General features: G+C 49.6%; 2 protein-coding genes across 4 annotated transcripts in view; both read left to right on the top strand.

Moving 5' to 3' along the window:
- The first annotated feature begins 9,974 nt into the window (after positions 1-9,974).
- On the top strand, positions 9,975-15,083 carry LOC111160742 (complement component 5a receptor 2). The gene is made up of 2 exons (XM_022524070.1): positions 9,975-10,020; positions 13,298-15,083. Exon 2 carries the CDS (start codon positions 13,313-13,315, stop codon positions 14,324-14,326), a length of 1,014 nt encoding a protein of 337 aa, XP_022379778.1. The 5' UTR covers positions 9,975-10,020; positions 13,298-13,312; the 3' UTR covers positions 14,327-15,083.
- A 4,685-nt stretch (positions 15,084-19,768) lies between these two features.
- LOC111160678 (DExH-box helicase 34) overlaps positions 19,769-25,778 on the top strand; it is a 26,563-nt gene continuing 20,553 nt past the window's right edge. The window contains exons 1-2 of one of the 3 annotated variants that reach the window (XM_022523946.1): positions 19,769-19,839; positions 24,445-25,369. In XM_022523946.1, the coding sequence (XP_022379654.1) occupies positions 24,668-25,369 (702 nt within the window). In that variant the 5' untranslated portion in view covers positions 19,769-19,839; positions 24,445-24,667. Of the gene's footprint in view, positions 19,840-20,132; positions 20,952-22,504; positions 22,579-24,444; positions 25,370-25,778 lie in introns of those variants that run through there. The other 2 variants (XM_022523945.1, XM_022523947.1) reach the window with 2 other exon arrangements.

The raw sequence follows: 25,778 nt of genomic DNA, 5'->3' as shown, positions 1-25,778 counted from the left end.
TGACAACCATGATTCCGCTCTCCACATTTGCCCTTTCAAGGAATGCTCTATCAATCATGTAACATTTCGACTTAAAAAAAAAGCCTGGGGGCGCCTGGGTGGCTTAGTGGGTTAAGTGTCTGACCCCTGATTTTGGCAGCTCATGATCTGGGGTCCTGGGATCAAGCCCCGCTTTGGGAGGAGGCACTGTCTGAGCTCAGTGGGGAGTCTGCCTAGATTCTCTCCAACCCCCACCCCTGCTGCTCCTCCCCCTGCTTTTCTTCTTAAAGAAGAAAAAACTAGTCTGTAGCACTTGAATAATGAAAATTAAAAAAACCAACAACATCTTAATGTCATGTTATTTATAAATAACTTTAAAACATTTCTCTCTGGTGTTTTGTGTGTGTGTGTGTGTGCTTGTGTGTGGATTGGCTAGAAATATTGTACAGACCAGCACCGTCCGACAGAAATATGATGTGAGTCCCCCGGTAGTTTTCAATTTACTAGTTGTCACTCTAAAAAATTAAGGAGAACCAGGGGCGCCCGGCTGACTCAGGGGAGGGTGAGCCTCTAGATCTCAAGGTTGTGAGCCTGAGCCCCACGTTGGGTGTGGAGATGACTTAAATAAATACATTAACTTAAAAATATTAAGAAGAGGGACGCCTGGGCAGCTCAGTTGGTTAAGTGACTGCCTTCGGCTCAGGTCATGATCCTGGAGTCCCAGGATCAAGTCCTGCGTCGGGCTCCCTGCTCAGCAAGGAGTCTGCTTCTCCCTCTGACCTTCTCACCTCTCATGCTCTCTCTCACATAAATAAATAAAATCTTAAAAAAAAATTAAAAAGAGATTAAATAATAATGTATTTGATATAATTATATGTTAACAATTATACTGATATATTAATTATATCATATGAATATTAGATATGTATTTTATGAATAACAATGTTACATAATTGTTATACAAAATTATATTTATGATTAGATAATATAAAACATAATTGCATTACATGATATAGAAAATGTATATTAACATATTAACACTATATTAATATAGTATTGTAATAATGCTACTAATATATTTTATTATATTATATAATAATACTTAATATATAAAATATTATTACAGTCATGCTATATTTTCCCTAACACAATATATCCAAAATATATTTTTAAAGATTTTATTTACTGGGGTGCCTGGGTGGCTCAGTGGGTTAAAGCTTCAGCCTTCGGCTCAGGTCAGGTTCTTGGGGTCCCGGGATCAAGCCCCGCATAGAGCTCTCTGCTCTGCAGGGAGCCTGCTTCCCTTCCTCTCTCAGCCTGCCTCTCTGCCTACTTGTGATCTCTGTCTGTCGAATAAATAAATAAAATCTTTAACAAAAAAAGATTTTATTTACTTATTTTAGAGAGAGAGTGAGTGAGCGGAGGGTGGGGGTGGGGGGGCAGAGGGAGAGAGAGAGAATCCCAGGCAGACTCCCCGCTGGGCACGGAGCCCATCATGGGGCTCGATCTCACAACACTGAGATCATGACCTGAGCCAAAATCAGGTCTGATGCTTAACTAACTGAGCTACCCAGGTGCCCCCAAGTCTTCAAAATTTTGGGTATGGGTCACACATCAGCATGTCTCAATTCGGACTGGCCCATTTCAGTTGCACAGCCACATGGGGCTGGTGGCCTTTCCAAAGTGGACAACGTGGGTATAGCCTCGTCCTCCCTCTTTGGAACAGCAGGTTGAGCCCAGGGAACAGCCCTCAGGGCTGGGCTGGGATCTTGCGTGACTCTGGCCAAATGCTTTTGGATCCTGCTAGGGCAGTATTGTCCTATCTGCCCAGGGAACAACTTTCATTTAAAGGCAATGCCTTGGGGGTGCCTGGGTGGCTCAATCAGTTGAACATCAGACTCTTGATTTTGGCTCAGGTCATGATCTCAGGGTCAGGGATCGAGCCCAGTGTCAGGCTCCCTGCTGAGCAGGGAGTGAACCTGTTTGAGATTCTCTCTCTCTCCCTCTGCCCCTCCCCACCGCCCCGTTTGTGTGTGTGTGTGTGTGTGTGTGTGTGTGTGTGTGTGCCCTCTCTTTCAAATAAGTAAATACATAAAAAAAAAAAGACACTCTCTGAGCATGTAGGACAGGTGCTCTGTTGGGTTTCTAGAAGGTGCTGTGTGTGTGGTAATAAATGTCAGGACATGTGCAGATCTCCAGGCACCACGGTCGTTGGCGGAGAACGAAGCCTCAGGTCTGGGGGGAGGCACCCGGTACCACCCCAAGAGTCCCTGTGATCTTGGATGTCCCTTCTCCTTCTTCCTTTTTTTTTTTTTTTTAAAGATTTTATTTATTTGACAGAGAGAGACACAGCAAGAGAGGGAGCACGAGAAGGGGGAGCAGGAGAGGGAGAAGCAGGCTTCCCGCTGAGCAGGGAGCCCGATGCAGGGCTCCATCCCAGGACCCCAGGATTATGACCTGAGCTGAAGGCAGAGGCTTAACGACTGAGCCACCCAGGCGCCCCTTGGATGTCCCTTCTAGCTAGACAACCAACATCCCTCCCCGCCCTCTTCCCACAGCTGGGTGTCCTCTCTCTGAGACCCTTTCTTGCTGCCTCCAATTGGCAGAGTTTCTTCCTCGGCCCTTAAAGGCTGGCGTTCTGGGGTTCTCTGTCTCCAACATGCTTCGCACAGTTACAGCTTCACTGATATCTTCTCGGCTCTCTCTTCATGATGTGCCCTCTGCAACCCCTGACCTTGCTCCAGTTGACCTTGGCACGTTCTCGAAAGCCTTCCCCTCCCCTCAAATCCCCATCCCAGTCCACAAAGTTACCATGCCTGTGCCTGGGACCCAGGCTGGAGGCCACCGCCTTCCCACCCAACACCCTTCCAGGTCGAAGCTCCCCCATCTTCCCAGACTTGGGTCTCTCCCTCACTTCCTGTCTGATCTTCCAGCGGCTGGCCTGTTTTTAAAAGATCATCCCTGTCCCTATTCTTTTTTTTTTTTTTTTAAGATTTTATTTATTTGGGGTGCCTGGGTGGCTCAGTGGGTTAAGCCTCTGCCTTCAGCTCAGGTTGTGATCCCAGGGTTCTGGGATCGAGCCCGGCATCGGGATCTCTGCTCAGCGGGGAGCCTGCTTCCCCACCCCCACCCCGCCTGCCTCTCTGCCTACTTGTGATCTCTGTCTGCCAAATAAATAAATAAAATCTTTAAAAAAAAGATTTTATTTATTTGACAGAACACAAGCAGGGGGAGCAGCAGGCAGAGGGAAAGGGAGAAGGAGGCTCCCCATTGATCAGGAAGCCTGATGCGAAACTCACTCCCAGGACCATGGGATCATGACCTGAGCCAAAGGCAGACGCTTAAGCCACTGAGCCACTCAGGCACTGTCCCTATTCTACCTTCTTTCAGGATGAAGCCTCCTCCAGGAAGTCCTTCTTGACTTCCTCCTCTACCCCCCATTGCCCGCACACCCTCTCTCCATCTCTGTTCCTGGCCAGACGTTAGCTTTCCTGGTTTGGGGAGGGGGCACCATAGGCAGTGAGGTCTTTCCCTCGCTCTGATCTGGGAAGGAGATGCTGTTCCTAGAGCCAGACCCCACAGTGGTCTTCTAGAAACACTTGGAGGCCAGCCAGTGTGGATCCAGGTGGCTTCTCTGAGGTGTTGATCAGCCCTGCCGGGGAGGGAAGTAGGCTGAAGGGCCAGGCCATTGCCACATCTGGGGCTTGGGGGATCTGCTGCATCAACAAGTCCCGAAGAGGAAGTGGTGGGAAAGGAAGTGGATAATTGGGTTTGGCTGAGTTGTCTGTGTCCGTCCCCGGCCACACCCCCACCACCAAGTCCCCTGTCACCCACCCACCCACCTATGCCTCGGACCAGGCTCTCCAGGGCCTGGATTAGAGCCTTCTCCCCTGCATCTGTGTCACGTGACCTTCCCCGGGCCCCACACCTCTGACCTCCAGGAGCGGGTCACTCCAGGTTTCACGCTAATACACGATGTGAGCCACAAAAGGGAGCTTGCGTTTTTCCAGCAGCTAAGCAAAGAGAGATAAGCAAAGAGCAACCAAAAGAATCAGATAACATGCGTTTGGGTGATATATTTTGTTTTTTGGGTGATATATTTTATTAAACCAAATATATTTAAAGTATTATCATTTTAATAGGTGATCAATAGAAAAGGTTATCAAGAGATCTCACATTGCTTTTTTTTTAAAGATTTTATTTATTTATTTGACAGAGAGAGATAGTAGGCAGAGAGGCAGGCAGAGAGAGAGGGGGAAGCAGGCTCCCTGGTGAGCAGAGAGCCTGATATGGGGCTCGATCCCAGGACCTTGAGATCATGACCTGAGCCAAAGGCAGTGGCTTAACCCACTGAGCCACCCAGGTGCCCCTCACATTGTTTTTTCTTACCCATCTTTGAAGTCTGGGGTATATTTTCCACTCACAGCATCTCAGAGGCCCTCACATTCCAAATGCCTGGGAGCCTCCTGGGGCCAGTGGCTACCATACTGGACAGCAGAGGGCTTGAGAGAACGCCTTCACTAATGTCCAGACCATCTACAAAATTCTAACACCCAGCAGCTGGAGCACTATCTGTCTACCACTCCCGAGCTCTGCTGTGACGTTCTAGAATCCCATGATTCAAATAGTCTGCAACTCACACTGTTGGATCCCTTGGATCCAATAGCCTAGGGTTCCAATGTTCTACGAGTCTGTAATTTCAAGACTTCAGAGTCTTTGACCTAGATCAGGAGTCAGCAAACTCCAGCATGGGGGCCAAATGTGGCCCACTGCTTGTTTTTGAAATAAAGTTTTATCGAAACACGGCTATGGCCATTCAGTCTGTGGCCACTTTGATGCCACCACGGCAGATTGAGTCACTGTGGCAGAGACCACGAGGGACCTCTTGGCCAGCGAAACCCCAAATATTTACTCCTTGTTATTTTACTGAAAAAGTTTACTGAGCCTTGATGTTGAGATTCAAAGACTCGAAGACCGACGGTGGTTTTTACGATTGCTTGTTTGACAGTTGATCTTGACAGCTCACACGGATGTTACCTACACTCTTTTCTGTGCATCAAATATCACGTAATAATATACATTGTTCAAAAGGGACTTGTTTCCCCATATTAGGCATTCATTTACCCTTTCAGATTTCTATAATTGTGTCAGGTCGGGGTCACCTGGCCAGCTCAGTCGGTGGAGTTTGACTCTTGATCTCAGTGTCGTAGGTTTGAACCCCACTTTGTGGGTAGTGATTACTTAAAAAGAAAATTTCTAAAAAAAAAAAAATTAATTTAAAAATTAGGTTAGGTTGAACTCTAAGAAACTGCCAAACTTCATCCTATTTTTGGGGTGAAGGGGTGTAACGACTTATTAATTATTACTTAAAAAATTATAAAATACAAGTCACATAAAATTCACCATTCATGGCATTTAGTACATTGCCGGTGGGTGCAACTGTTACCATTCTCTCGTTCTGGAACATTTGCATCACCCCAAAAAACCCCATCCACCCTCCAGCCCCTGGCAACCGCTGAACTGTTTTCTCGTTACAGATTTGCTGGAATGCAACTCTTTTTTTTTTTTTTTTTAAGATTTTATTTCTTGGGACGCCTGGGTGGCTTAGTGGGTTACGCCTCTGCCTTTGGCTCAGGTCCTGACCCCAGGATCCTGGGATCGAGCTCCGCATCGCAGCATCGGGCTCTCTGCTCAGCAGGGAGCCTGCTTCCCCCTCTCTCTGCCTGCCTCTCTGCCTACTTGTGATCTCTCTGTCAAATAAATAAATAACTAAAAGATTTTATTTCTTTATTTGTGTGTGTGTGTGAGAGAGCACAAGCTGGGGGAGCAGCAGAGGGAGAGGGAGAAGCAGGCTCCCCACAGAGCAGGGAGCCCGATGTGGGACTCAATCCCAGGACCCTGGGATCATGACCTGAGCCAGAGGCAGAGGCTTAAGGGACTGAACCACCCAGGCGCTCCACAATCCTTTTTGACCCACAACATGGCAATTTCCCATGTCAACGTCACTGTCTCAGATCTTCTTCTTCTAGCTACCCCCATGTTGAGGGGCTGGTACTTGGATCTTTTGGAGTGGCTATAAAAAGAAATCCCACCCCCAGGGCAGACCCTCCTTTTCTATTAAAGCTGTGTCCCCGGAGAGGGGGGGGCGCCTGGATGGCTCAGTGGGTTAAGCCTCTGCCTTCCGCTCAGGTCATGATCTCAGGGTCCTGGGATTGGACCCTGCGTGCGACTTTGCATCTGACTTTCTGCTCAGGCAGAAAACCTCACCCCCCACCCCCGAATCTGAGAAACGTGAGAAACGTGCGCCCCAAGGCCACGGTGTTTATGAAACCCTACTGATCTGAGAGACACCCCCCTGTGCACTTGAGATCAGGGGAAGTTTGGGCTGATGAAGGACAGTCCCCACCCTGCGCTTCTGCTGTTGTCATCTCATCGGGAGGGTCTGGGGCCAGGACAAGGCTCCGCCAAGACGCGGTCATCATGGGAGAGGATGAGACATGTCACAGGTCACACAGTGAGCTCGTTTGTTGACTCAGAACAACTTCCTCAAACAACACGATTTTATTCCCTAAACAACATCAAAGGAAATGTGTAAACCTATCCCCTCGACTCCAAGGCACGCACAGAGCGACGTACACCCCCACACACAGAACAGCAGACTAAGGGTTCTTTTTTTTTTTTTTTTTTTTTTTAAAGATTTTATCCATTTGACAGAGAGAAATCACAAGTAGGCAGAGAGGCAGGCAGAGAGAGAGGAGGAAGCAGGCTCCCCGCGGAGCAGAGAGCCCGATGCGGGGCTTGATCCCAGGACCCCGAGATCATGACCCGAGCCGAAGGCAGAGGCTTTAACCCACTGAGCCACCCAGGCGCCCCGGACTAAGGGTTCTTAAACTGGAGAACCACTTCCTCTTGCTAAGCCTTCTTGAAATGGAAATTTTAACTTCCATTGTATTCTTTTCGTCCTTGTTAATTCAACACGTCAGTAACGTCCTTGGTAGGCATAGTTGATGTGCCCATGTGCCGGGAACCCACCGAAGTGCTTGAAATCTCTTTACCCATTTGTTGCTCGTGGCAGAACGGCCATTGCACAGAGGAGGAAGTTGAGGCCCAGAGAGGCCGAGGCCCCCGGTCTCACCCACGGTGGACCTGGACTATGAATCTCATCATTCTGGCCCTCAAGTTCACGTTCTCAGCCCCTGCACCTGTGCTGGGAGGGAGGTTAGGGACCACAATGGTCAACATGTTCCCATTTCAGAGACAGGAAGCTGGGGGGAACAGGATGGAGGGGATTTGTTTGTGTTCTGTCTGCCCTGTGGTTGGTGGCCTTGGCCTTTTTGTCGGGAATGTGACCCTGAGCTGTCTCCCTCAGTACACGGCAGGCCGGAGGAATATTTATCTGTCTTCAAGGCTCTGCAGAGGGCAGAGAGAGGGGGCTGGTACACAGCTGGAGGCTGGGAGGAGGGTAGCGGGCTGTGCGTGGGTGCTCTCTGAGGATGACCTCAGAGGGCCCCCTGGGGGAGTGAGTTCCAGCCAAGACCCCAGGCCTTCGAGGTCAGACCGCATGCAGGTCCAGCTTCCAGGAACTGGTGGCCTTGCTGCCGGGGTTGGTGACCCTGGGTCAACCCTCCACCCACCTGAGTTCTCTCCAGTTTCATTTGCTGCCCAGTAATTTTGGGATGTGTGAGTCATGGGAAGAATACAGGACAAACACACCCTTGGAGTAGGAAAAGGCCACTCCCATTTTCCCCTGGTTATGAAGATTTGCTGGGGCCCGGGAAGTGGCAGTGCTCAGCGTCCCATAGGAGCTCTGGCAAGGGGGACGGACTTGCAGGAATCCACCAGCTGCCGGACGCTGGGAAAGACCCCAGACCTCCCGGGTCCTGGCTGTGAGTCCAGATAGGATTTCCAAGTGGCATCTGGTCAAGGTGAGGATGGAGGGAAGGAGGGAGGGAGGGAGGATGGCATTGGGCCATCTCAGCTTTTTTTTTTTTTTTTTTTAAGATTTTATTTATTTATTTGACAGACAGAGATCACACGTAGGCAGAGAGGCAGGGAGAGAGAGAGGGGGAAGCAGGCTCCCTCCCTCCCCCAGCAAAGCCCAATGTGGGGCTCGATCCCAGGACCCTGAGATCATGACCTGAGCCAAAGGCAGAGGCTTAACCCTCTGAGGTACCCAGGCGCCCTGTCATCTCAGCTTTGTAGGCGAATACTTCTCAGAATCTGGAATCAGATGGAGAATTGGAGAGGTGGGATCTTATGACCACCACACTGGAATTCCAGGCTCTTGGAATTCTCCCAGGCGGCCCAACAGAAAAGCTTCCGGTCAGAGCATCCACACATCTGGCACGCTCAGGTGTAGGGCAAAGGGCCATTCTCCAAACTCCAGGAGCCCTTGCAGTTTCTGGAAAACCCATCCAACGGCCACTTGTCCAGTGAACTAGTCCTTCGACTCACCAATTCCGCTTCCTAAGAAGGAAGATTTAATTTTAGTTCCACGGATAACAGACACACACACGTCAGAGCTGGGAAGCTCTGTGTGTCTCCACGAGCCGGGTGTGCACAGGGAATGGGCTCCCGGCTCAAGGAGGAGCACAGACCTAGTGTCGATGTGCCCCCCTGTTCCCCCGCCCCGCCCCTACCCACCCCCACAGACCTCTCCTGCTTGGTTTTGAACTTGATGTGAGTGGTATCCCTCAGCCACCTCCCCTGCGCCTCTGTCTGCCTCCTTACCCTCAGCAGCGTCTGTGTGAAATCCATCCACATTCGCCTGTGCGCTTTGTTCTGCTATAGAATATTCCACGGCCCGAGTACACCACGCTATGGTTTCTCCTTTTTTTTTTTTTTAAAGATTTTATTTATTTATTTGAGAGCAAGAGAGAGAGGAGAGAGCACAAAGCAGGGGGAGCGGCAGAGGGCAGAGGGAGAGGGAGAAGCAGGTTCCTGCCGAGCAGGGAGCCGGATGCGGGACTCGATCCCAAGACTAGAGCCAAAGGCAGACACTTAACCGACTGAGCCCCCCAGGTGCCCCCATACCAGGATACGTTTATGCATTCCCCTGAGGGTGACACTGGGTGACTTCCCATAGGAAAGTCTTTCCTGGCACGGGTCTTTTGATGAGCATGTGTGTGCTTCTCTGGGGGGAGGGGCGAGGTGTCCGTGGATTTGGCCCCGCGGTTCCCTAGACAGAAGTTCCAACAAGAATGGGTGACTTACAAACACACCCACGCCGAGCGCACGCACACGGGTTCCTGTGGGCTCAAGGAACCGAGAGAGAAACCTAAGTGACCCCTTTGCTGCTCTGTGCCTCAGTTTCCCTCTTTATTCTTTCACTCGCTAAATAGCAACAAAGCACTTGGCTGGGTGCCGCGTGGTTTTCTAGATGCCAGGGACATGGCGGAGCCCAAAGCCGCGGACGTTTGGGAAATGGAGCGTCACAAGAATACGAACTTCGGGCGCTTGTCATAAGGGCTCGGCCTGATCCGTGATAGGTACTTGGTAAATGTCATCGGCTATCGTAACCATTATAAAATGATAATTATTATAATAATGGTAATTGTGTTTTCTATGTAGACATGAATCTAATTTACTGTACAAAATGATGATAAAATAATAAGGCTCTTCGTGACTATCATTAAACGTCCTTTATTTACAGTCCGACGCTGGTTCATGAGCCCGGCCCATCCAGCACGTGGGCTGATACTCCAGTGGCTGCAGGAAAGGGCTGATGTGTGTGCAGATAGGGCAGTGGATGGAAAACACACTCGTTATGTGGAAAAGATTAGGAGATAACACAGTAGCTGTTGGATGTTGCATTTCTGTTAGAGATATTCAAAGGGAAATACCACAGTTGGTTGAGCTGCCAACGTTAGAGTTCCTGGATTTTGACCAGTAAAAGCTGGGCAGGGCGGGGTCTGAGGGTTGGGAGAGAGGGTGTGCCTGCGTACCAGTAGGTACCAGCAACTTCCACACGACTAATGCTCTCTGGGTCCAGGCACTGTGTCCAGCTCTCCACTCCGATTCACCTGCCGAATCGCCTCTAAGGTAGGAATAGTATTATTCTCATTTTACAGACGAGGATGCTGAAGAAAAGAGAGGTTAAGTGACTTGCCCAAGATCACACAGCTGGTGAGGGTCTGAATTTTTAAAGGCTGCACACCTTTTACTCTAGTGATGAAAATACTACGAAAGCAGCATGCCAGACTCCAAACACACACGCACGTGCACACACACACACACACACACACACACACACAAAGTGGCTGGGCCTCTTGGCAATTACTTGGCAGGAAGGAGGGGACAGGGCAACACTCCACTTCCCCTCTGCTTTTCCTGTTGCATTAATGCCAGCTTGAGCCCTGGGGAGTGCCGGCTCGCCCATGAGAGCCAGCAGGGAGCCTCAGGGTCAGGCCATTCGGACACAGGGGGGATGACCTACCATCCGCCTGAGCCCTTTTCCCTGTGCCACGAGCTTTATCACACGTCGCCTTCCCCAAACTGGTGAGGTAGGTTCACCTCTGTGACTCACTTCTCAGATGAGGAAACCAAGAGAGAGAGCCAAGTGAAACCGAGTTATGGAGCCCAGGTCTGCTCAGGGCCACCGGCTGTGCCACCTGCTGTCTTCTGAATCTAAGGCTTTTGGGTGAATGTGTTCTGGGGCCCAGAGTTCCAGAGTGGGCCTGACACGGTTCAAAACTCAACTGTTACTTGCTTACCTGAATGATCTTAGGTAAGTTACGTCTCTGGGCCCCAGTTTTCTTGTCTGCAGAATGGGTATAATAGCCTGCGTAAAAGGATAGTATTAGAATCAGAGGGTTGGGGTGCCTGTGTGGCTCAGTGGGTTAAGCCTCTGTCTTCAGCTCAGGTCATGATCTCAGGGTCCTGGGATCGCACCCCACATTGGGCTCTCTGCTCAGCAGGGAGCCTGCTTCCCCCCTCTCTCTCTGCCTGCCTCTCTGCCTACTTGTGATCTCTGCCTGTCAAATGAATAAATAAAAAAATCTTTTAAAAAATTAGTTAAAAAAAAAAAGAATCAGAGCGTTGTTACAAGGATCAAATGATTTAAGATTTAAAGGTTCCTGAGCAATGCTCAACACATAACACAGTGGGCTCAATGGAGGACGGCTTCTAATAATAATAATAATAATAATAATAATAATAATATAGTGGTAAGTAATAGTAATATGTTATTATATTATATATTTTATTACTATCATAGTAATAATTTATAATATGTATTATATGGATATATAGTAATCTATTACTAATTATATATTTTTATATAATATATTATGTTATATATAATATATAGTAAGTATATAGCATATTATAGATAGTATATATTTTTATATATTATATAATATAGTCACAGTATATTATATATTTATATATAACATACTAATATATAATATTTAATATATTTGATATATAATACTAGTATATACTAGTATATATTTGTATATTACTATTATATAATGTTAATATATTAATATTACTAATAACATTATTATATATTATATATTCTATTACTATATATTCTATTATTATGACAGTAATAGCAATATTATATTATTATTATTATTGCTATGATAGATTGTGTCACCTCACTGCTTAGCATCCTCCTATGGCCCCAATCTCAAAGGACATAAAAGATAAATGTCTTCACAAAGCCTTCCATGGTCCATGATATCTTTCTGTTCTTACCTTCCCCTTCTCTGCCTTACCTACTCCACTCCAGCCACACTGGCATCCTCACTGTTCCTTGAACATGACCATCATGTTCTCACCTCAGGGCCTTTGCACTGGCTATTCCCTCTGCCTGGAACTCTCTTCTCTCAGATCCCCACATGGCTCGTCCCTCACTTTATGGCTTTGCTCAAGGGTCACCTCCTCAGAAAATCCCTCCTTGACCACTCACTTAAAATCCCCTGTGTGATTTTTTTTTCTCTAGCATTTATCACCTTCTAAGACACTATATTTCGCTTATTTATTCCTTTTTTGACTTATTTCTTCCTTATCTGACTCCTCCCGCTAGAGTGTCAACTCCAAGAGAAAGAATTTTTTCTTTTGTTTGTCATATCCCCTGGTGTGCAGCAGTGCCTGGAAGAGAGAAGGTACTCAGGAACTTTCTGGAATGAATGGATGAATGAATGAAGGAATCTCCTGGGCAGAGAATTCAACATTTTATTTTTCTTGTTTTCCTAACACCATCATGATTTTCAGAAACTGCTTGTAGTAGGATTCTAGAAAGTTCTGTTTCTTGGTCTGGGTGCCCGTCTCCTGGCTGTGATAAGCTTGTGAAACCCAGAGAGCTGGCGCTACGTGATGTGTGCACTTCGTGGTCTGGGTTTATGATCGAGTTTATATAAAAAACAAAACGACTTAATTGTTCCAGAGAGGCATTTTTCATGGCACCAAGATTCAAAAACACCAATGAAGAAGAATTAAGACAAGTACTTTTGCTGTCAATATGTATTAACCTTTCCCCCTCTTGATGGATATTCGGATTCTAATATTTTAAATTCTAGGGGTGCCTGAGTGCTTAGTTAGTTCAGTGTCTGCTTTTAGCTCATGATCCCAGGGTCATGGGATTGAGTCCCGAATCAGGCTCCCTGCTCAGTGGGGAGTCAGCTTCTCCCTCTGCCCCTCTCACCCATCTTGGGCTCTCTCCCTCTCTCAAATAAATAAATAAAATCTTAAAAAAAAAAAAAAGAACATTTCCATCAACACCAATGTTGAGTCACACAGTGCTGTTCTAGAATTCCAAATAATAATTGGCTGGGGTTCTTTTTCTTTTTCTTTTTTTTTTAATTTATTTGACAGAGAGAGAGATCACAAGTAGGCAGAGAGGCAGGCAGAGAGAGAGGAGGAAGCAGGCTCCCAGCTGAGCAGAGAGCCCGATGGAGGGCTGGATCCCAGGACCCTGAGATCATGACCTGAGCTGAAGGCAGAGGCTTAACTTACTCGGCCACCCAGGGGTTCTAATAGTGTACTATTTTGGGACTCCAAAATATTTTCTTTATCACGATCAGGTTCTAGCACGGCAATGCTCTAGAATTCCAGGATGCTCATGGGTTAGTGTCCTCAACCTCTGGTATTCTAGAATTCCAGTCTCCTGACCTGCTGGGGTTCTGATGGGGCCCTATTCTCAAATTCCAGGATGCTCCCCAGCGAGTTCTAAGATGTTAGTCTTCTAGAATTCCAATATTAGGACGCACTGGAGTTCTGACGCTGTCCTAGTCCAGCTTCCAAGCGGCTAGTGGGGGGTTCCCACACTCTGAGGGGTTTGTCAAGGAGCTTCCATGATTTCTCTCCCGTTCAGGTGTCTGGGACCTGGATGGAGAATACTTCTCTCAGCTACGAGTATGGGGATTACGACGGGGTTCCGGATCTCCCCGTGGACTGCATGGACGGCACCTGCATCTCCGCCTACCCACTGCGCACCGCCGTGTTTCTGCTGTACGCCGCCGTCTTCCTGGTGGGGGTGCCCGGCAACGCGATGGTGGCCTGGGTGACCTGGAAAGAGGCCCGCCGGAGGGTTGGGGCCACCTGGTTCCTACATGTGGCCGTGGCCGATCTGCTCTGCTGTGCGTCTCTGCCCCTCCTGGCGGTGCCCCTAGCGCGCGGGGGCCACTGGCCGTACGGGGCGGCGGGGTGTCGGGCGCTGCCCTCGATCATCCTGCTGTCCATGTACGCCAGCGTGCTCCTTCTGGCCGCCCTCAGCGCGGACCTCTGCCTGCTGGCCTTCAGGCCCAGCTGGGGGGCTGCGGCGGGGCGGGCGCGCCGGGTGCAGGTAGCCTGCGGGGTCGCCTGGACCGTGGCCTTTCTGCTCACTGTGCCCTCGGCCATCTACCGCCGGTTGCACCGGGAGCATTTCCCTCACCTGCTGGAGTGCGTGGTGGACTACGGCGGCTCTGTGGTGCTGGAGAGCACGGTGACCGCCACCCGCTTTATTTTTGGCTTCCTGGGGCCACTGGTGGTCGTGGCCAGCTGCCATGGTGCCCTTCTGTGCCGCGCTGCCGGACACCGCTGGCCTCTGGGCATGGCCGTAGTGGTGGGTTTCTTTGTCTGCTGGGCCCCCTACCACCTGCTGGGGCTGGTCATCACGGCTGCTGCCCCACACTCCACGCTCCTGGCCCGGGCCCTGCAGGCTGAGCCGCTGGTCAACGGCCTCGCTCTGGCTCACAGCTGTCTCAATCCTGTGCTCTTCTTGTATTTTGGGAGGACTCAACTGCGCAGATCACTACCAGCTGCCTGTCGACGGGCCCTAAAGGAGTCACAGAGCAAGGATGAAAATGCCGTCGGCCAGAAATCCACCAGCCATGATCTAGTCTCGGAGATGGCGGTGTAGGCTGGAAGGAAACTGGACTGTGTGCAACCCTCGGATTCACAAGCTAGCTTCAGGCATAGCTGGATCCAGTGGCTCAATGATATAATTTCTTTCTTTATTCATTCAACAAACATTCACTGAACAAACATTCAGTGTAAGGCCCTGTTATAGGCACTGAGGAAATAGCAGTGACCAAGAAACACAAATCCCTGCGCCCAGGGAGCCGGCATTTTACTGGAGGAAGACAGGAAATAAACAAAGGAGAAGATATGCAATATAACAAGTCGTGGCAAGGGCTAACCTAAAGGGGACAAAGAGGACTGAGTGGAGCAGGGATATAAGTAAGCTAGGCAAGGCCCATTGAGTAAGGTGATATTTGAGCCCAAACCTGAGGAAGGGAGGGAGGAGTCATGCTTAAATCTGGCAGGAAAGCATGGCAAGCACTGGGAGCAGCAAGTACAAAGGCCCTGAGGCACAATATGCTCGGCATATTTCAGGAAGAGCAAAGAGGCCAATGTGGATGAAGCAGAGGCAGCAAGAGGGAAAGTAGGGTGAGACAGAGGGAGAGAGGTAGTGGGGGGCTGGATTTGAAAGCCTTCCAGGCCATAGTAAGTGTTTGGAGAGCCATGGCAGTGTTCTGAGCTACAGTTATCAGATAAAATATACACCAAATTAAATTTGAGTTTCAGATAAACAGCAAAAAAGTTGTTTGTTTGTTTGTTTGTTTAGCATGAGTATGTCCCATGCAACATTTGAGACATACTTAAAAAAAAATTATTTGTTCGGACATCTGGGTGGCTCAGTCAGTTAAGCCTCTGCCTTCAGCTCAGGTCATGATCTCAGGATCCTGGGATTGAGTTCCACATCTGGCTCCTTGCTCAGCAGGGAGTCTGTTCTCCCTCTGCCTGCTGCTCCCCCTGCTCTCTCTCTCTCTCTCTCTGACAAATAAATAAATAAAATCTTAAAGAAAGTATTTGTTGTTGGGGGTGCATGGCTGGCTCAGTCAGTGGAGCATGTGACTCTTAATTTTGGGGTTGTGAGTTCAAGCCCCACATTGGGTATAGAGATGACTTAAAAATAAAATATTTACTGGTGTCTGGGTGGCGTAGTCAGTTAAGCGTCTGACTCTTGGTTTCGGCTCAAGTTGTGATCAGGATGGAGCCCCGAGCCAGGCTCTATGGTCAGCGTGGAGTCTGCTTAAGACTCTCCCTTTTCCCCTGTTCCTCCCCACTGCTCGTTCTCTCTTTCAAATAAATAAGGAAAGTCTTGAAAAAAAATAAAAATCTTGAAAAATCCTTTCAAATAAAAATTATTTGTTGTTTATCTGAATTTAAATTCAAGTGAGCATTCTGTAAAAAAAATTTTTTTTTCCTAAATCAGGCAACCTGATTTGGAGCAGAGTCGTGTCTTGATCTGACTTAGATTTTAATAGGATACCTCTGGTTGCTGATGGAGACCAGACTATGGGGGAGGGGGACGGAACATGAGCTACTGCTTTGGCGAAGAGACTACTGCTGCGGTCCAAACAAGAAGAAATGCACACTTGGGTCAGGGTACTAGCAGAGGTGGTGAGAAGGTGACAGATTATGGCTCTGTTTTGAAGGAACTATCTATGTCCCGGCTCCTTAGTTTGCTATTCAAGGCTTCTCTCTGCCGCTGGACGCACTTATGTTCTAGCTGTTCAGACCACTGCAGTGGACAGAATCAGGACCCCTAATGGGGTCCACATCCGAAACACCTGAACCGGGGAATATGCGACCTTACATGGCAAAGGGAACTTCACAGGTGTGATTAGGGATCTTGACGGGGGGAGAGCATCCCAGATGATCTGGGTGGGGCCAAGGCAATCCCAAGGATCCTTTTAAGATGGAGGCAGGAGGGTCAGAGTCACGAGCAGGAAATTTGACAGAGGAAAGAGCTATCAGAGTGATGGATGAAAAGGGCCATAGGCCAAGGAATGCAGGAAGGGGCCTGTTGACACCTTGATTGTAGGTGCCTGACCTCCAAAACTTTAATGGGATAAATTTGTACTCTTCTGAGTTGCTAAGTTTATCGCCACTTCTTACAGCAGCCACAGGAGACAAAGACAGATCCTCTGGGCTGTATAATTTTCATGCCTCCAGGCCTTTTCTCAAGTTGGTGTCACTGCCTAGAATGGCCTTCAGATCCGTGGTGCCCTATGTGGTAATCACCAGCTCTCGGTGGTACTCAGATGCAAATGAATTAAAATAAAAAACTGAGTTTCTCAGTTGCCCCAGCTGCTAGTTCGAAGCAGGGGTCCCAGGGGTCCCTGGTGGCTACCGTATGGGCCAGTGAAGATTGGAATCTTTCCATCAGTGCAGGATGTTTCCCGAGACAGGGTTGCTTGGGACTCTCACTTGAGAATCTCTCCCGCTCACATCTTTGAAGCCCCATAGTAGTGACATCTGAATGTAGGGTCACGACTACAGGACAGCATCTCCCACAGAGCTTCTCCTTTAAGGTAAGTCCCACACCAACACAGGGAACTAAAGGGAGATGCTTCCTTTTATAAGAGGAAGCCCAGAGAGGGGAGGTCATCTGCCCAAGATCACACAGCAAAGAAATTGTAGAACTGAGATTTGATCCCGGGTTCACTTGACTCTGCTGCGCATGCTCTTATCTCTGAAATCTTCCTTCCATGCCTTGCTCAAATGACACTTTTCTCCAGGGAGGCCTCTCTGATTCATTCCCCTCCGAGGAGGGAGTAGTGTTGTCTTCTCTGGGTTGAGTTTCTGAAACACAAGTTCCCAGGTACATTGTAAATTCCCCATGGCAACATCTGAGCCCTTTTAATTTTAATCTCTTCTCCACCCATCCCAGGCCTGAGAAATAACAGAACTATCTTCACTTGTCTACACCCTGTTTTCCAACCAGACTGTGAGCTCCCCAATGATGAAGATCTTTTTCTTGCTATCTCTTCTTCTTCTTTTTTAAAAATCTTTTTTCTTTACAATTTTTTAAAAACTTTTTTTTAAGATTTTTTTAATTATTTATTTGACAGAGAGAGAGAGAAACAGAGAGAGATCACAAGTAGGCAGAGACGCAGGCAGAGAGAGAGGGGGAAGCAGGCTCCCTGCCAAGCAGAGAGCCCAACTCGGGGCTTGATTCCAGGACCCCAAGACCATGACCCCAGCCGAAGGCAGAGGCCCAACCCACTGAGCCACCCAGGTGCCCCTTTACGATTTTTTAAAAAAGATTTTTTATTTATTTGACACAGTGGATGTGGGGGCTGGAGAGCAAGCACAAGCCGGGGGAGTGGCAGGCAGAGGGAGAAGCAGACTCCCATCTGGGCAAGGAGACTGACCGATGTAGGCCTCAATCCCAGGACCCTGGTTGAAGGCAGCCACTTAACCGACTGAGCCACCCAGGTGCCCCTCAAATGTGTTTCTGTGGACTTGGTCGTTCAAAATAATCTTGCTTTTTGTTTGTTGTAACTTCCCCTTTTCTGCTCTTAATTTCATTTGTTTTTTGAACGTATCGATTTCCTTGTTTCCAAAGCACCAGGTCATAATATTTTTCCAAGAACGAATTTCAAGTTTGCTACTCAATCCTAGGGTTGGTAGTTTGCGACATACATTGTGAAGTCGTATCCGTTGTTTACTTCCTCCCATTTTTCTTTAAAAAGAAATTGGAGTTCTCTTTTGGAAAGTTCAAGCAATGCTTGGTCAATTTCTTCCCCTTCTTCTTTTGATCATGACATATGAATTGGCTTCTCTATGTTCAGATTGTTTTCCAAAGGTTTAATAATTGCATCCAACTTTGATCTTGACATCCTAACTCAATGTCCAACACATAACTCAAACTTGAATACATTCAAAATGGAACTCTGGATTTTCTCTCTTAGCCCTCCTCTATTTTCCTGATCTCAGTTGATCAGGAAAATACAGCAACTCTGTATTTCCAGGCACTGAGGCCAAAAAAGTTGGGCTCATCCTTGACGCCTCTCTTTCTCTCACATTCAATGGCCAATCTGTCAGCCAACGCCTCCGGGCTCTGCCTTAAAGTATGCGCAGAACCATTCCACTTCTCACCACCTTCTCAGCCATCATCCTGTCATTCCCCACCCCCCCATCTCTCACTTACTGATCAGCTGCTTCCCCGGGGCCTCTTTCCTCTTCTTGGTTCCCTATAGTCCGTTTCCCACCAAGGGAAACAGAATCTCGCAAGGTCAGAGGTCCCTCCTCTGCTCAAACTCCTCCCATGGCTCCCACCTCACTCAGATGAGAAGCCAAAATCCTCACCTTAGTGTGCCTGGTCTACTCTCCTCCTTTCCTCACCTCATTTCCTGTTATTTCCCCCTCTCTCACCCCCTCCACACAAGCCGGCTTGCTGACCTCTGAACCCACCAACGATGTTGCCATGGCGATCTGCACTTGTGATTTCCTCCAGCTCTGGTGTGCTCCATGGCTTCTGCCTCACTTATTTCTGCTCCAATACTACTACTTCCTCAGAACTGTCCTCTCTAACCAGGCTACTTAAAATACCACGACTCCTTGCCCCTTTCCTGCTTTGTTCTTCTGCACAGAGCCTGGCGGTACTGCTTGACATTCTTTTTATTTTTATTTAAATAAAAATATTTAAATGTCAGTTTCTCCTACTAAAACCGAACTCCCTGGGAGCCGGGCTTCATCTGTTTTGTTCATTGCTGAATTCTCGGTGCCTAGAACTGGCTCGGGAGCTGAAGGCTCTACCTTCTCAACGGCAACATTCTTTTAAGGAGAAAGGAGAATGATGGGAGACTGTAAGGAGAAGGGAAGATCTAACATTTATTGAGTGCCTATGGTGCACAGTAGTAAAAAAGCAATTTATGTACCTTATGTGCACAGTTTTCGCTTACTTTCCCCAACGATCTTGAAAAGCAGATATTATCTTCATGTTGTAAATAGGGAAACTGAGGCTCAGACCCACAATGACTGGAGCCCCTAGGACTAGAGAGGACTCTAATTTCTCATTTGTTTAATCATGCATTCAACAAACATTGACTGACTCTCTGATCCTAGTGGACGCTGGACAACACGGGACCTCCAAGACAAGAGTTGCCCCTGCCTTCAGGAGGCTGGGGAGTTGAGCTGAATCATAATTACGAATTATAGTGAATGAATCACAGGAGCACTTTAATAGCCCTAGTCTTTAATACGGTTCCGGCCAGCTTTCTCTCTGGCGTTGGGACGATCCAGTGCAAAGAAAGTTTGGGGGAGCGCAGAGCGCGCGCGGTGCAGTGGGGGCGGCGGAGGGGCAAGGGGGAGGCGCTTGCAAGTCTCCGCTGCAGCGCTACCGTCGACCTCTAGAGGGCGCAGCGTCATCCGTGGCTCAGCTTGGAGAGAGGAAGCGCTGAAGCATGTTGTGCGCAGGCGCAGAATGGGTTTTGGCCGCTCTCCATAGCGCCAAGGCTCCTCCGCTTGCGGCGGGGTGGGGCCTGGCCGTGAGGGTGGCGTGCGCAGGCGCAGAACCGGCTTCGTGCGCGTGAGGGGCGCTGGGGACCGGAAGTTGGAGCGATCCCGGCGGTTAGTGAGGTGAGGGGGCGGGGCGGCTGAGGGGGGCCGTGGCGGCGGGGACGGCGCGTGTCGGACGGGGTTGGGTAGCTGGGAGCGAGCCGAGGGATGAGGAGGAAAGTTCCACCATGAGGACGTGCGTTGGAGGAGACAAGGGGCTCGGGAGACGCGGACGGAGATTGAGCCTGAGCGCCCCGAGAACACCTGGGCGACAGAGGCTCGAGTGTGGCAGGAATGGGAGTCACGAAAAGAAGCTTGGAGAAGCTGAGGGACCGAGAGACGCGGAGGCAGAGAGAGGACAGAACCCGCAAACTGGGGCGATGCGGGGCAGGAAGCTAATGGGGTCCTCCGAGGGCGCCCCCCAGAGGCTGCAGAGAAATGGGGTCGCACCGTGAACTTGGGGGGTGGGGGGAAGCCCCCGAACAGAAGTAGACTGAGGAGGGCGGTTCAAACGGAGGAACAAGACTCTCGTTGACCTTAGAATGTTACTTTACCAGCCAAAATGGGTTTACTTGGGGGATAACCGCGACTTGCAATCTGGGAAAAGCCATCTACAGCAAAAGTCATTGGCGAGTCCAATAAAAGAGAAGATAATTTTATGGAGAAGGAAGAGGAAGTTGGGAGGGGTTGTTTTGAATGGAAAGTCGGTTGGAAAAGAGCAAGAGTTCAGGGTGTTGATTGATGGTTTCTCCCCGGCCGAGTTGCGGGGCTGGTCGTTTTCTTGTAGGAGATGCGGCTGTACCTCCTTCCCTGTTGGCACCTGTAATTGATGATTCTTTCCTGCTGGTAGTTCTTTAGGAGCCTCTAATTGACAGTTCCAGTACTGACCTCAGGTGCTACCCTCCTAGAGCTCTCATCCTTCCAGCCTCCTAGCTCCATCTTAGTGAGATTTCTCTTTGTTAATGGACACTGACAGATGCAGAGAGACGGAGGCGGTGGAATAGGGAGAACCTGGCAAAAGCTGATGGGGGGACTGAGGAAGGGGAAGAGCCCCTGAAGGAAAGAGACTTGGAGAGGAAGCCGGATGTGGGAAGTGAATGAGATGGATGGGAGCTGGGTGATTTGGGCAGACCGATGAAGAGAGCCGTCCAGACTGTGGAGACATGGGGCTCAAGGGAGAGCGAGTGTATTTGGTAAGCTTGGAGAGCAAAGAGAACTGAAAAGACAATGTCAAGTTTAAAAATGGGGAGGTAAAGCCAGACCACGGAGACTCACGCTAAGATGAAGAGGAATAAATGGGAGCCTGATTCCCTAGATTTGAAATCTTTGTCACACTGTGTACTTAACCTGTCGTTGGCTCAACAACAAGGAGTGATAATAGCACTTTTTTTTTTTTTAAAGATTTATTTATTTTAGAGAAGGGGGGAAGGGCAGAGGGAGAGGGAGAGAGAGCTTCCAGTAACGTGGAGCTTGATTTCACGACCCTCAGATCATGACCTTAATTGAAACCAAGAGACACTTAACTGGCTGTGCCACTCAGGTGCCCCAGAGAGTAGCACCTTCTTCTTTTTTTTTTTTGCCCTCTTTTTCTTTCTTTCTTTTTTTTTTAAGATTTTATTCATTTATTTGACAGAGATCACAATTAGGCAGAGAGGCGGACAGAGAGAGAGAGAGAGAGAGAGAGAGAGGAGGAAGCAGGCTCCCCGCCGAACAGAGAGCCCGATATGGGGCTCGATCCCAGGACCCTGGGATCACGACCCGAGCCGAAGGCAGAGGCTTTAACCCACTGAGCCACCCAGGCGCCCCCCTTTTTCTTTTTTAAGATTTTATTTATTTGACACAGAGAGAAAGATCACAAGTAGGCAGAGAGAGAGGGGGAAGCAGGCTCCCTGCTGAGAAGAGAGCCTGGTGTGGGGCTCAATCCCAGGACCCTGAGATCATGACTTGAGCTGAAGGCAGAGGCTTAACCCACTGAGCCACCCAGGCGCCCCGAGAGTAGCACCTTCTTAACACGAGAAAAGTGTAGATGTGTGTATGTACGTAGTTGTGCACACAGATATACGTGCATGATGTAGAATAGTACCTGATCCGTGGGGAGCACTGTTAGCTTTAAAGCAGCAGAACTGGGAGACAAAATGTTAGGTGGAGAGATGGAGGTAAATGGTCACAGTGGTGGAAGAGGCGGTAACAGAGACTGGGAATTGGAGAGAGACAAAAATGGAGCGTCCGAAAAAAGCAACTGAAGGAGCAAACGAGGAAGTCAGACGGAGCACCAACGAGGGGTGGAGAGGGGTCAGGTGGAGAAGGCTTGCTGGAGACCCATCAGACCTGAAGATAAGAGGAGCGAGGAGAGACAGGATCAGACTATCAGAGGAAAGAGGGCTGAGCACGGTGAGCTGAAAAAGACAGGCTGAGACATGAGGACGGACAGCCAGAGTGGGGGAGAGCTCGGGAAGCAAAGAAAACCTCTGTAGGCCACTGCCACGAGACCCAGAGATGGTCAAAGACACTGTGACAGAGAACCGAGGGGACCCAGGAAATCGACATGGTTGCCTACGAGACGAGACTCTTGAGACCCATGGTACTTGCCCAGTTGGGCCCACATGCTCATAGGCAGCTTGCAGCTGGGAGGAATGCTCTTCATTTCATTCCCGATCCTTTTCTCGGGATCCCAGGCTCAGTATCAACAACCTTCTGCTGCCTCCCCTGCAACAGGAGTTCCCTGTGAAGCCACTCTAGCGTCATCCAGCCCAGGTGTTTGCTGGAAAATGACGTGCACGGGCTGCTGCTCCCATGGGAAACCACTCCGCCGGTTTACAGGTGCTTCATCAGCAGGAACCCCCTTTCTTTATCTCAAACTCCCAGGGATGGCCTGAGTTCCCCCTGGGACTGCAGAGATCGAATCTCTGAAATCTGTTCCGGATGGCGCCGAGAGACTGAAGGGAGAGTAGGTGAAATCATTGCTCATTTCAGACAAAGGTGAATTGTGGCCGTTTTTGTTTGTAAGATTTATCCTAGAGAGAGGATTTCAAGCAGACACCCCGCTGAGCATAGAGCCGGGTGTGGGGCTCGATCCCATGACCCTGAGATCATGACCTGAGGCAAAATCAAGAGTCGGTCGCTTAAACCAAATGAGCCCCCCAGGAGCCCCAAATGGTGGCCTTTTGAGTGTAATTTTCCAGGCTTTATGCTTTGGTTTCTCTCACTGATTTCCGCATGTTAGTCATCACCGGGAGGAAGAGTGGACTTGAATTCTGGTTACTGTTTAGCCCCTCTGTGCCAGGCTAGGTGCTAAGCATTGCAGTGTTTGGAAGTAGATATTATCCCCATTTTAAATTTGCAGGTGGCCAGGGGCGCCTGGGTGGCTCAGTGGGTCAAGCCTCTGCCTTTAGCTCAGGTCATGATCCCAGGGTCCTGGGATCGAGCCCCGCATCGGGCTCTCTGCTCAGCAGGGAGCCTGCCTCCACCTCTCTCTCTGCCTGCCTCTCTGCCTACTTGTGATCTCTGTCTGTCAAATAAATAAATAAAATCTTAAAAAATTTGCAGGTGGCCACACATCTAACAAGTGATGAAGATTCAGAGGTTCAGAGATTGAAACCCAGATCTCCCTGACTCCAAGACCTATACCAAGGAAGGCTCTGAATCCTCTTAAGGTCATAAACTTTAAGAATCTGAGTGAGGCGCTTCACTCCAGAAAATTGTACCTACGAGGATATGCTCTCGTATGATTAGTTCGGACTTAGGCAGCTGAGAGAAAACCAACTTTGCCCAAGAAGATATTTTCTTGTGTCACTGGGACATGAGGGTCGGAGTGGACCAAGCCAAGCTTCTTCCCTCTCTCTTCCACTTCTCGTAGTTGCTCAGTGGTTGTCCTGGCACGTCCTTCCCTATGTCCAAGAGCAGGCTTTTCTCTAGGATGGATTTCTAGGAAAGACTCAGGTTCATGAGCTACTACAGACAGCTCCAGGTTTATACGTCATCCCTGTGACCACAGTAGAGACGCTAAGGGCTTTTCTGTCCTGGCAACCTGGTGTAAATTCCAGAGAAAGGCCATGATTGGTCCCCTGTGGGTCCTGTGTCCACTTCTCACACCAATCACTGGTTGAAGGAGGAGGAGTTGGGGAGCGTGATCAGCCAGGCCTTTGTCACTTGCCCAATCAGGGGTTTCCTGACTTCAAGACCGGCAGAGGTAGGTGGAATCCAGGAAGGGCTCCTGTTCACAGGGCAGGGGAGCCAGTGGGTACTGTTACCAGAAAAGGAAGGGATGTGCCAGGCAAGCAAAGACAGAGGATAATCGACACTTGCAAAATTGTGCACTCGATTTCAAAGCGTTCCTAGGTGTCCTGAAGCTCAGAGACCCCAGAAACCCTTGCCTTACTCTTTTCTTTGTACCGCACCCCTCTTGTGTTACTGTCTCATGGCAAGGTTCTGCTGTTGATTGTCCCCGTGACCCTCCCTTCTTCAGGTTTCAGGTCAAACATCTCTGAGCATCCTTTTCTAGATTACCAAGCACCGTCAGGCAGCTCCTGTGGGCTCCCACGGTCCCATCACAGGATTGTCTGTCTCTTGCCTGTGACCATGACCACATATGAAGGCTCAGGGTGGCCTAGTCCAGTGCCTACAAAACAGCAGGCTTTCAGGAAATGTTTCTAAAAATGAATGAGTGTGTTCTTTTCTCTCCTCCAGGCGTTTCGGGCCTGAAAACCCAGGATGGACTGGTGTCTTCTGTCCTAGAGATCACTGCAGGAGTCGTGAGGCCCTGGGTGTCACCCGCTTGAGCCAGTCCCTGGGCATCTTCTCTGTCATTGCCCGTGGTCATCCTGGACCATCGACGAGGAGGGAGATTGTCTCTTTGAAGAGGGAGTGGTTCTCCCCCTCGACTTTAGAACAGAGCTGTGATAACCACAGCATGCCGCCTCCCAGAACAAAGGAGGGCGGGGATCACAGAGGCCGACCCTGGGATCCCAGCGAGGAGGAGGCCCTCAAGAAATGGGACTGGAATTGTCCAGAGACACGACGCATTTTCGAGGATGCCTTTTTCCGTGACGAGGATTATATACGCCAGGGTTCGGAGGAGTGCCAGAAGTTCTGGGCCTTCTTCGAACGCTTGCAGAGATTCCAGAATCTCAAGGCCACCAATAAGGGGGAGAAGGCCCCGGCGCGTCCCCAGCACAGCATCCCAGCCCTGGCTGACCTACCTCGCACTTACGACCCACGCTACCGCATCAACCTCTCGATCCTGGGCCCTGACACCCGGGACTCCCGGGGGCTGGCCAGGCAGCCCCCGGAGAGAGTGGCCGAGTTCCGCCGAGCCCTGCTGCACTACCTGGACTTCGGCCAGAAACAGGCGTTTGGCCGGTTGGCCAAACTGCAGCGCGAGCGGGCGGTGCTTCCCATCGCCCAGTACGGGAACCGCGTCCTGCAGACACTGAAGGAGCACCAGGTGGTGGTCGTGGCTGGGGACACGGGCTGTGGCAAGTCCACCCAGGTGCCCCAGTACCTGCTGGCCGCCGGCTTCAGTCATGTGGCATGCACCCAGCCCCGGCGGATCGCCTGCATCTCCCTGGCCAAGCGAGTCAGCTTTGAGAGCCTCAGTCAGTACGGCTCGCAGGTGAGTGGGCCGCGCCGGCTTTCTGGGTTTAGGGCACTAGCATTACCCATAACCCTTTCTTAAAATTTTATTTTTGAGAGCGTGAGCGTGGGGAGCAGGAGAGAAAGAGACTCTCAGACAGGCTGTACGCAGAGACCGACGTGGGGCGTGATCCTGAGGTCACAACCTGAGCCGAAATCAAGAATCAGACACTTAACCGACTGAGCCACCCAGGCGCGCCCCCCCATGTAACATTTTTTTTTTAAAGATTTTATTTATTTATTTGAGAGAGAGAGATCACAAGTAGGCAGAGAGGCAGGCAGGGCGTGGGGGGAAGCAGGCTCCCTGCTGAGCAGAGAGCCTGATGCGGGACTTGATCCCAGGACCCTGAGATCATGACCTGAGCTGAAGGCAGAGGCTTAACCCCCTG

This window comes from Enhydra lutris, unplaced genomic scaffold (genome assembly GCF_002288905.1).
Source record: "Enhydra lutris kenyoni isolate GAN:26980312 unplaced genomic scaffold, ASM228890v2 scaffoldscaffold77, whole genome shotgun sequence".
Classification (NCBI taxonomy): Eukaryota; Metazoa; Chordata; class Mammalia; order Carnivora; family Mustelidae; genus Enhydra; species Enhydra lutris.
The sequence above is the reverse complement of the archived record's forward strand: the minus strand, read 5'-3'. Positions and strand labels throughout refer to the sequence as shown.